This window comes from Rana temporaria, chromosome 2 (assembly GCF_905171775.1).
Source record: "Rana temporaria chromosome 2, aRanTem1.1, whole genome shotgun sequence".
NCBI lineage: Eukaryota > Metazoa > Chordata > Amphibia > Anura > Ranidae > Rana > Rana temporaria.
In genome coordinates this window covers 19,483,167-19,495,376 of record NC_053490.1, presented here as the reverse complement: position 1 = coordinate 19,495,376, position 12,210 = coordinate 19,483,167, and the positions used below count along the sequence as shown (strand labels likewise).

The window sequence follows — 12,210 nt, the reverse complement described above, 5'->3', positions numbered from 1 at the left end:
TTTGGTGTCTTTGGATTGAACTTTGGAGTTTTGAGCATTTGGAAAAACACCCAAATATCTACATTTCCACAGGAGCCCAATATATTCATTATTATACATCATATAACTGTCCTTTTTGCTCAGATAAAGATTTGGTATGTATTTGGGGCATACGCATACCCCATGCTTTTTTTCTATCCTGATTATTGATTGGGGTCTCCAGGAGGGCCTGGCATTAATTAGGGGGGAACCCATGGGGTTTTTTTTTCAACTTTTTTAGTAACTATATCAGACTCTAATCCAAGATAAGGGTCTTGTATAGATGAATGGAATCTGTAATGGTCAGGGGTTAACGCCGTTACGATATTCCATTCCACCAACCCACGACAGCTTATCGACACTCCACAATCCAGCAGACAGGATACATATAGATTTCCCCCAGAAAACGAGACACACACAGCTCTGTCTCTGGTTCCAAACGGATAGATCTTTTAATGGTAAAACTCAGGTTTTTATACAGTTAGCAACCACAAAGCATGCTGCAGTAATCAAAGGGACAATAACACAACCCATAACACAACATCCCACAATGGGTCCTAACGAGCCCCCCTCAATCCACATCTTAGACAAACCTTCTGGTGCCAGGTCTACATGAGTTAATTACTATAGCTGACATGGCAGACGTCATGACTCCGGCTCTTTTCACCTTTTATTCAATACACATTTCTTTAGCAAACATAAGTCAGACGTCTGACCTTTAGAGGGTGCTAAGTCACATCACATATTATCATCAATAGACTTTCACACAATACCGTGTCAATTAGCATAGCACCATAAAATATCTTAGGAGCCAGGCTTAATTAAAACAATAGACAATAGAATGCAATCACACTATTATTGACCTGTTGGGTTAGTTCTTCTAGACATTCTTGAGTATATTGTGGATTACTGTCCCATGCTAAAACAATCCAAGATATCAGTTCTCAGTCATCCTATTCCCCTAGTGGACATAGGATGACCCTAGACCCAAGAGTCATTGGTGAAGCTGAAACAGGAGTACCCCGCATCCTTCAAGAGCCTCTGGGTCCCACGGGCCATACCGTTACAATATCCTTGACCATTTGTTTACAAACTGAATAAAGCAGATGTGAACTGTAATTTTGCTGGCTGTTTGTATTAGGTTGTGTACACAGGCAGGGTCAGGGCACATAAAAAATATTTTTTACTTTGTAAAATGTCCCCAGGACGACAGTGCCCATTGCCCCATGCCATTTTGATTGTCAATCCCTTGATATTAGCTAAGAAAATCAACAGAACTGATTTTAAACATTTGGCTCTGATTGGCTTATGGGGGTTTGGATTTGGCACCAGAACTTTATACATATTTGCCAAACCCTGTTTGAACTTAACCCAGGTGTATTCAGCAGCACATCATTCATAGGCACATACATGAGATGTCCCACAAAATGTATTGAACTGTGTAGCTCTAGTATGGCAGCCTATTCTTATTGTAGGGAAGCAGTGGAGGGAGAGGCATGTACAGTATACAGTATGTATTTTTGTTAATGATATTTTATTAATATAATACTGTAATTCACTTTCTTTGAATGGCTACAAAAAATAAAAACACACCTTATTTGTATGGCTACAAAAAACCCACAGAAAGAACACTTCTCAAGTTGAAGAGAACCTCAGCTGGCTATCAGCTGTAGAAAGAACAGTGACCAAGAGGACAATACCACCAAATCACCCCCTTAAAGTCCTCCCCCGCATGCCACCCACCAAGCCAAACCTGAATAGCCCAGCTGGGCCCAGCTTGACACAGGTATATAAGCTAGGGTGACCACTTGTCCCGGATTGCCCCAGGTCCCGGGCACTTTCATTTTGGAACAATACAATGTCCCGGAATGAAATAGAGGACACAGCCACCCCCTACAAACAAATAACTACATTTCCGGAACTGGTTGCTAGGGCCGGCGCTGCCTGGCATCTTGCAACCAGTGACAATTTACTCTCAGACAGTGAGACCGGGAGCGAGGCCTGCGCCTAGTGCAGCACTGCTGTCCCCACCCACCTCGGCACCTCCTCCTTCTCCGGCACCCAGCGGCAAGCAGCAGGGACTGATGTGTTCTTCACTCTCCAGCTAGTGATGCCACTCCTTTCCTTCTACACATGTGGCTCATGCAGAGGGAGTGACAGCGGCACTGCATCTGGTGGCACATCAACCCCAAAATTACATTTCCCCCCGCCCCCTCCTCACCTTTTTTTGGGGAAAGGCGAGAGAGGGTTTGGAAATGTGGTCACCCTAATATAAGCATGTAGTGGCACTTCAAGAGAAGCAACTATTGTCTAAATATAAGAGTCACTGGGGGCCAGATTCTCTTAGATATCCGGCGGCGTAACGTATCTCCTTTGCGTTACTCCGCCGCAGGTTTAACGGGCAAGTGCCTGATTCCCAAACCACTTACCTGTAAACTTGCGGCGGCGTAGCGTAAAGTCCACCCGCGCAAGCACTCCTAATTCAAATGATCCTGGTAGGGGGCGTGGATCATTTAAATTAGGCGCGCTCCTGCGCCGATCGTACTGCGCATGCTCCGTCGGGTAAATTACCCGACGTGCATTGCGCTAAATGACGTCGCACGGACGTCATTTGTTTTGACGGTAACGTAAATGGCGTCCAGCGCCATTCACAGACGACTTACGCAAACGACGTTAAATTTTCAAATTGCGACGCGGGAACGACGGCCATACTTAACATTGAGTACGCCACCTAGGGGGCATGTTTATCTTTACGCCGCGTATCGCTTACGGAAACAACGTAAAAACACTACGACGGGCAAGCGTACGTTCGTGAATCGGCGTGACTAGTCATTTGCATATTCTACGCTGACCGCAAAGGAAACGACACCTAGCGGTCAGCGTAGATATTGCAGCCTAAGATACAACGGCGCTGGCCGTCGTATCTTAGGCATGTTTAAGTGTATCTCAGTTTGAGAATACACTTAAACATACAACGGCCTTAGATTCGGACTTACGTCAGGGTATCTGCTGATACGCCGGCGTAATTCTTTGAGAATATGGCCCTGGGTTTGCAAAGGCTATTGAGGAATATATTGAAATTAATGTTAAACTGCAAGACATACTTTGTATACTATATACATCTTGGTCCTCATTAGTTACACAACCCCTCGTGTGAGTAAGTTAGAATTGGGCACTGTCCTCTGTGGAATCTCCAGGGTTTCCATATGCCTTGTCCGAAATATTTCCTCCAAAGCTTGATAAGGGACCATAACTAGAAGGTTGAAGCTTCACAAACTTTTAATTTGTTGAGATAGATCTTGTAGAATATCCTGGGGAATCTCTGTAAGAAGGTAACATCTGGTGCACAGTGGATGTGACACAAGGGAGACCTGAGATTTAATTCCCCAGCTTGGCTCTTACAACTGTCAACCCAAACCAAAGCTCTCCTGAACATCCCATTAAATGGTTATCGGTGATTAATACTCTAAGGATTAGAGAGCCTATAAATGCTCAGCTCAGATATAAGACTGCCAAAAAAAGTTCTTCAAGCTGGATCAAGGATACTCACCAACATCTTGATTAAATGAGCAACACTAGGGTGAGTAAAATACATTTATTTGTATGGCCTTTTCACCAAGATATCAATCTAAAATATCCTATGATGTCTTTCAGAAATTAGAGAGTATTTAGGTAGTAAGGATCTGCTTCTGTAACTGTCCTTCCACTTTACATTTCCGAGGGAGATAGGGTCATATATCTGTAATAGATATAGTGCTCCTGAGCTACTACCTGGTGACCTAACCTCCACCCAAGGATAGCCAGAGAAGACACTGAATTCGGTGTTCCAGACCAACGTTCCATTGGAGCTGCTTCATTGCCTGCTGGGCGTCCTGGAGGGGGTAGTCGAGGAGGGGATCACCAGGGTGGCATTTGCCAGGGCTTTGTTCCAGGCAAGAAAACTCATTCTCTTGCATTGGAAGTCAAGGGAAGCCCCGTCTCTTAAAACATGGGTCCAACACATGGGCAGAACCCTATCGATGGAAAAGTACATATACCAACATAGAGGGAGTTCAGGGAAATTTCTTAGGCTCTGGGATCCATGGCTCGCGACACCTGGTCTTAGCCCCTTGGAACTAGTACAGGACAGATTGCTGGGCGCCAGAAAAGACTTCTTGCCTTTTCGTCTGGGAGACCTTCTGGCCGGGGAGGGGGTAGGAGGGAAGGAGTGGGCAGGTGGTGGGGGCAATGGGCCCGTCGAGTTCAGGAGATATATAGCACTTGAGAAATGTTTTATGGTTATAACTCTGTGGTCTCTTGAGGATCTCTGATGTATATGATGGAATGTAAGGTACAATATGTCATTCTGCTTTCTGTTTTCCTGTAAATGCACGCTTTTTGTTTTCCTGTAACTGTATGTTATGTGAGCAATAAAAACCTTTTGATTAAAAAAAAAAAAAGGATAGCCAGAGAAGACCCTAGAGCTGTAAAAAAAAAAATGGGAATAGGGGGTTTGATCAGGTGGTTCACTGAGGTTCCGATAAGGACAGGCATGTACTGGCCATAGGGACTACAGGCAGTTTCCCGGTGGGCCGATGGCTCAGTGGGCCGGTTTCAGTGACAGCCTGTCAAAGTAATGGCCGTGCAGCTCGCCCTCCACTTCATGCAGTGATGTGAGAAGGGTGAGAAAAATACAGAGGAGAGTAAGTGAAATAATAAAAGAGGTCAGTGAGGACTCCTTATGTTATGCTACTTATGTTTTTTTGCACAATTGCGCATAGTTTATCTAGTGGTTTTGTGCTTGTTTGCAAATTTAAAGTGGGCCGGTCTGGATGAAGTCCAGGGCCAAATTTTGGTCTCAGTCCAGCCCTGGATAAGGAAGGTAGACAGTTTGTCCCCCCGCAGAGAGGTCAGGCTATCCAAATCCATGGCGGCTATCCAAATCCATGGCACTGCTGCAAACCTCCTCTTCTTAAGCCTAGTACACACTGAGAGTTTCTTTTTGCTCAACCCAGCGGGCCAAACGTAAAAAAGCTGAAGAGCCCAGGAGGATGTTAGTACAGCGATCTCCCCTGATGAGCTATTGTGTTCTGTCAGGGAGACGGCCCACCTGACTTTCGGCAGAGCTTTTTCAGTCATTGCCCTTCAATCGGCTGACGTACACTTGCTATTGAACTGGCAAATACCACCCATGTGTACCGTCCTTTAGCATACGTATTCAGCTGTTTATAGTTAACAGAATAAAACATCAAACCAACTGCGGACCGCTTCTCTCTTCTTTTTCATTTTTAGGTCAGGTTACCCACTGCATTTCTACAGCCTAGAAACCAAGGGCCAGATTCAGATACATTTACGTTGCTCCACGGCAGCGTAACGTATCCCATTTACGTTACACCGCCACAGGTTTACAGCGTAAGTGCCTGATTCACAAAGCTCTTACCTGTAAACTTGCGGCGGTGTAACGTAAATCCGCTCGGCGCAAGCATGCCTAATTCAAATGGGGCGGGCACCATTTAAATTAGGCACGTTCCCGCGCCGAACGTACTGCGCATGCTCCGTCAGGAAAATTACCTGACGTGCATTTCGCTAAATGTTGTTTGTTTAGACGTTAACGTAAATGGTGTCCAGCGCCATTCACGGACGACTTACGCAAACGACGTGATTTTTTATATTTCGACGCGGGAACGACGGCCATACTTAACATGGCTTAGAACACCTAGGGCTCAACCCTAATTTTACACGGCGTATCTCGACGGAAACGACGGACAGTTAAATCGACGGGCAGCGCGGACGTTCGGGAATCGCTGTAACTAGTCATTTGCATATTCTACGCCGACCGCAATGGCCTCGCCAACTAGCGGCCAGCCTAGAATTGCATCCTTAAGATCCGACAGTGTAAGTCAATTACACCTGTCGGATCTTAGGGCTATCTATGCGTAACTGATTCTATGAATCAGCCGCATAGTTAGGACGGGCGGATCACAGAGATACGACGGCGTATCTCTTTTGTGAATCTGGCCCCAAGTCCCTAAAATTGGCCCCATTCTCTTTCTTTGCACCGCCAGACATTGAACTATAAATACTACATCAGTCTTTGTTCCATTGTTTTTTTTTTTTTAAGGAACAGTGACATTTCCTTTGTGTTTTTTTTTTTATTTGCTAGGTTCCTCTGAAGTTTTTTTTATTTCTTCATTTTTTGCACACATGTTAAAATCAGCATTTTAACCACGATATGTTTTTTGAACACAGAGACGTAGAATAAAAATATGGTAGTTGCAATTTTTTGTTAAATGATATTTGTGTATGTAACTGTTTATCAAATCTATATTTTTAGAAAAAAATACACTATAAATTAATTTTAGTGTATACAAACACAATTTAATTCCCAAAAAACTGCATGGGCCAGATTCATGAAGCACTTACACAGTTTTTTTGGTAGATGCACGGCGTAAGTGCAGATTTGCGCCGGCGGATCGCTGCGCCTTACCCAGAGAACCAGATTACGCCTCCAAATAGACTTCATCGCCTCGGCGCAGATTTACGCTGGTCGGATCTGGCGCGGCCATGGTTTTTGTGTTTTAAATATGCAAATGAGGTTTTTGGGCCGATTCATCAACTTAAGCTTGACCGGCGCAGGCTACTCCCGGTGAGCGGAGCTGAAATTTCCGGTGCAAAGTTACACCTCATAAAAGCAGGGGTAACTTTGCACCAAACTTGCAGAGGTCAGCTGGAGAGCAGCTAAAGCAGCAGCGTTACAAACGAACTGAGCAACAACACTTGCTCGACAACACATAGAGGCGGTCCCCATGTTAGGAGAGGCCCTCAATAATTACAGCCCTCTCCTCTGGGCTGAAATTGGTCATCCGCCCACCTGAGGATTCCTCATCAGCCATAACTGCCCCACCACAATGCAAACGACCTAGCTTAGAAAAAAAAAAGCTTCAGTACATTTGCACCTGCAGGGCGGAAGTCTGGGCTGATTCATGGACTGGGCTTTGGTAGAGGGTCGGCGTAGCTCAGGGATCACGCCGGAGCGCAGTTCTGAGCATGTGCAGATTGGGGCATTTACCCCTGGATGTCACTGAGCATGTGCAGTCTAAGATGCGCCCCGGCGTGACCCCTGCGCCACGGTCGGCACTTCATTAGCATAGGGTGACTCCCAGTTGGCCTTACCCCGCCTTACGCCGTCTAAAATCCGCCCCGCTGGGGCATCGTAGACAAAAAAAGTTTCTTGAATCACCTAACTGCCTCTCCGTGCTGGACCGGTGTAGTCTAAAAATGATGCACCACGCCGGTGCAAATCTGCACCATTGTTCATGAATCTGGCCCCATGTGTCCACAAAATTAGGGGACGTAATGTAAATAGGTATTGCCTTTACAGCTCATAATTCTAGGTCACTTACTGTATTGCTCCTTTATTGCTCTTACTCTGGCATACTTGCAATCTATCACTTGTGTGGCTCAACCATGCCCATACACAATTGCACGTATGTTCTTATGTGTGTTCCCACGTGTGTGCTGGGCAACAAGGGTGTTTTATTTTTTATTTATGATTATTTATTATATTTACATTTTCAACAAATCCTGTATTTATTTTATTCATTTTTTTTTTGCAACCAACTTTATTGCTATCACAAGGGGGCTGATAAGCCCCCTATGTGATAGCACTGGGCAGACTACAGGTTCTCTTTATGGAGACATCAGGGTTCTATAAGATGTGCATGGAGTGTGCTTGCTTGGCTGTGCACCAGGCTTTTTACCCAGGATTCTGACAGCAACACTTTAGAACATGAGGGCAGACGGTACAATTACAATACAGTTTAAAGTGTTACTCTGCATATACTATATCTGGTCTCCCACAGTACACGGAACATGGAAATTCAATTATTTTAGCATATATGAACTGCTAAATACCTTTTCTCATCAGCAGTATGTAGCAGTCTTATGACTTCTATCAGTGTCTAGTTAAAGCTTGTAGGAGGAGTTTTCATTCTCCTCTGACTGTCCTATAAAGCTGCAGGACCTCTGACCCTCTGTCTGGACAGTGCTGATCACATGCACCCTCCCAAAAAACAATAGACTCTATAGCAGGGATCCTCAAACTACGGCCCTCCAGCTGTTGCGGAACTACAAATCCCATGAGGCATTGTAATACTCTGACATTCACAGACATGACTAGGCATGATGGAAATTGTAGTTCCTGAACACCTGGAGGGCCGTAGTTTGAAGACCCATGCTCTATAGCAATACACACCAGTTTGAGCATGTTCAGAGTGCCCCTCCTCTGTTCTATCAGGATATGGATTGGAGACAGTGGATGAATGGGAAGATCAAAGAAGACAGGATCAAACAACCTTTTTACACAATGTGGAGGACTAACAGGTTCCACATTGAGTTTAACAAGCATGGTTTACTGCACATACAGACTGATTTTACTGGTGGGGGTTTAGGAACACTTTAATACAGTAGGAATCAGAGGGCCTTGCTCGTTAGAGCTTACTATCTAAGAGGGAGGGTCAAGAGATACAAAAGATAATAGTTGTGGGAGATGGGCTGATAGAGAAAACAAATGTACAGTTGTTAGGTGGGGGCCAGATAGGCCTCTCTGAAGCAATGCGTTTTTCAAGGAGCGTCAGAAAGTGGACAGAGTGGTAAATAGTCATACAGATTGGGATAGGGAGTTCCAGAGGTTCTGGAGAAGTCCTGGAGCTGGAGGCAAGCATGAGAGGAGGTGACAAAAGAACTAGAGAGCGGGAGGTGTTGGGAGGAATGAAGAGAATGATTTGGCTGGCATTTTGATACTAGGCTAGTGATGTAGCTGGGGCAGAGTTGTGGATGGCTTTGTATGTTGTTGTTAGTATCCTGAATTTAATTTGTTGGATGAGTGGAAGCCAGTGGAAGGAATGGCAGAGAGGGGTAGGAGACATCGGAGTGGTTTCTAAGAAGGATGAGCCTGGCGAACTCCTTCCTGTGTCCTAACAGTTTTCACGTCTCAAGTCTATGGAACACACCAGAGCCGAGGTAAGGACTTGTTCTAAATATCATTGGAAGCTTTTATTTTTCTGCAACAGAGGAAAATTAATAGTATATTGGTACATTGGTATATTGGATTGAAATACTAATTAGACTGTATTATATGAGAGAAAATTGCCTAAAATATTTTATAGTGGCTGGACACTGCACAAGCAGCTTGGTTAGGTCACAATTTAAGAGGGAGAGATGAAGCAGATTTTTTCTTTTTTTTTTTTAATACAACTTAGAATGTGTTAATTGAGAGACAATAGGCAAAATTATTTATGAGAGGCATGATAGAACTAGACTAATGGAACAGATTGCAAACTTTAAGATCAGGATAGGTGGTAAGTGCTGGTAATGGTGGTAGGCATCAATTTTTTTTTCATCCGGTTCAGGGGTCAAGTCCTGGGGAAAAAAGTGTGGGAACTCCCACCCAAGATCCACTCCCCCACCAAAAAAAAAAAAAATGATACGCTCATATGCATAATTACTAAACCGCATGTTTTTTTTTTTTAGATCCACTGTACCTTTGTAATCCTTTATGTTACTGGCCGCTTCCTGTATATGGATTCATCAGGTAGTGTGCGGTATTCCGTCACTTCCTCGATGCCGCAATGTCTCCTGGGAGCTTTTGTCATTGTTCCCAGGAGACATTGCGGAGGTCTGCCGCAAGTTATCGCGGGATTTAGAAAGAAGGTTCGCCTGCCCCTGACAGTGACTCGAGCTGGGCATCGCCGCTTAGTGAAGGATTGGCCCGGGTGGCCCGGCTGCTCTAGTCCTGTAAAGGGAACTGAGTTCCTGCTGTAAAAAAAGTGCAGGAACTCCGTTCCCACGCGTTCCCGCAGGACTTGAGCCCTGATCCGGTTGACCCTTAAAATGTTAGTCTGTAGCATCAGCAGCAGAAGTTGTGTAGTCACTGGTAATCCATGATTTGTTCATTTTAATAAATATGATCAGGTCTATGTTGTAAGAGGACAGACAGATTTTCTTCTCCGTATCAAAGCCTCCTCCTGCACTGAAGGCCATCTAAGACATTTGAAACAGCGCACTGACTGCAAGAAAAGCCAGACGCTCCAGCTCATGGTGATCAATCTTCAGCCAAGGGTCCATGGGGTTCTCACTCCTCATAGTAATCACATCAGTCGTAGACCCAAAATGGTCTGTAGGTCTGGCTTAGCAAGAGTCATGTCAAACCTCTATAGAGAAACCAGTAATTCCCCATGGAGAGAAAAAGTCACACTCTGCTGCTTGCAGTCAATACAGGTTTTTCTATTCTCGATTTATTTGCTTTTAAAAAATAAACAAACTGTAGGCTTTTTCCACCTTTTGGTTTTGATTGTATTTAGCTGATTTAAACAGAAAGTTGAACTGGGCTTTAAATTAAGGTCATGCTCACTCCAATTCAGAATCTCTTTTTTATTTTTGCATAGAGTTGTGGGATTCCAAAAAATCAAGGCAGGCTCAAGACTTTCTTCCACGGGCAAGCTCCTTGCTTCTTCAAAGCAACATGGTTCAGCTGACCTCCACAAGCAACAACATTGCCAGTTACATTCACGTGACTTTTATATCTTTGATCACTGTTTGTCTTTGCTTCTTCTTGTACTTCATCGTTGTGGTATTCAACATCTTCTTCACCAGTCCACAACTCCGGGAGAATGCTCGTTATGTCCTCTTTGTCTACATGCTTGTGAATGACACGTTTTTTCTCCTGTCTGGTTTCTTTTTGATGCTATGTGCAATTTATCTTCTGTACATGCCCATACCGGTTTGCTACATTTTGAACACAGTTTCATTCTTGTCTTTTCGAGTGACCCCAACCACCCTGGCAGCCATGGCACTAGAAAAATACATAGCCATATGTCACCCATTACGACACAAGGACCTGTGCACCCCACAAAGAGCCAATGTGGCTTTTACCCTCATATGTGCAGCACTGATGATTCCAAATGCTGCTGACTTAGGTCTTATGGCTTCATCATATAGAACTACAGTTAATATTTCTATCATATGTAGAAGGGAAAACCTGTTTGTGAATCCATTTCAATATGTTTTAAGGTCCCTTAGTTTTGCTTTGTGTTTTGCTTCGGTGGCCATTATCATATTTTTCACATACGTCAAGATCTCGATGGTTGCTCATAGAGTTAGCTCACAGTCTTCTAATGCCTCCAAAGCCAAGAAAACCATCTTGCTCCACACCTTTCAGCTACTCCTATGCACAATGTCTTTATTGTCGACATTCACTGAAGCTTTGCCTGCCAGTCAAGCCATATTTTTACCCGGGTTCAACTTCTTTTTTTTCAGTTGTGTGCCAAGGTTCCTCAGTCCAGTCATCTATGGGATCCGGGATAAATATTTGAGGGAACTTATTAAGAAGTCTTTAACAAAGATAAAATTGTAAGCTTGTCTTGATTTGGTCTTAATAAACAAAATAAAACAGATAGTATACTACAAAGAGCAATGCAGATATGAAAAAAAAATCTGTCCCTTGGTTTTCATGGCCTTGACTTCATCTGCTACGGTTCTTTTCATCCTTTGTCATTTGTGTAATATTTAAAATATTTGGCAAACTCTGGAAATTTGAAAGAAACTACCCTTGTAATGGGTCTTCCCTCAAACTGCAAGGATTAAACTCTAATTTTGCCTAGGGGTATCAGTAAAAATTGCTTGTCCGCCATATAAGTCTTCCCTTATAATGTTCCCTTGCCCGGTACCAGCGTGATCCAAGATCCCTTAGCCCACCCGACCCTTTGATGAGACATCGGTGTAGGATGGTAAGAAACATAAAACTGTTTGTTCAAACACAGGAACAAAGGGCCAGATCCACAAAAACCCGGCGCAACGTAACTTTTTCTATTTAAGTTACACGGCCGGAAAATTTCTACCTAAGTGCCCGATCCACAAAGCACTTACCTAGAAATTTTCGGCTGTGTAACTTAAATCCGGCCGGCGCAAGGCGTTCCTATTCAAATGGGGCGAGTCCCATTTAAATTAGGCGTGCTCCCTCGCCGGCCGTACTGCGCATGCTCACGACGTCATTTTCCAGACGTGCTAAGCGCGGTTTTACGTTGCGCCGGGTTTTGAGAATCGCGACGGGCGTAAAAAAAAAAAAATACGAGTTGCGGCAGGGAAAAAAAAAATTTGAAAAAAAAAAGACGGCGACGCGGGATAGAAGGGTCTACTTTTACAAGGCCTAAACAG

The 12,210-nt window shown here is 44.1% G+C and overlaps 1 protein-coding gene across 1 annotated transcript; it reads left to right on the top strand.

The window, feature by feature from the left end:
* The first annotated feature begins 3,373 nt into the window (after positions 1-3,373).
* On the top strand, positions 3,374-11,450 carry LOC120928497 (odorant receptor 131-2-like). The gene is made up of 2 exons (XM_040339592.1): positions 3,374-3,598; positions 10,443-11,450. Exon 2 carries the CDS (start codon positions 10,520-10,522, stop codon positions 11,408-11,410), a length of 891 nt encoding a protein of 296 aa, XP_040195526.1. The 5' UTR covers positions 3,374-3,598; positions 10,443-10,519; the 3' UTR covers positions 11,411-11,450.
* The last annotated feature ends 760 nt before the right edge of the window (positions 11,451-12,210 follow it).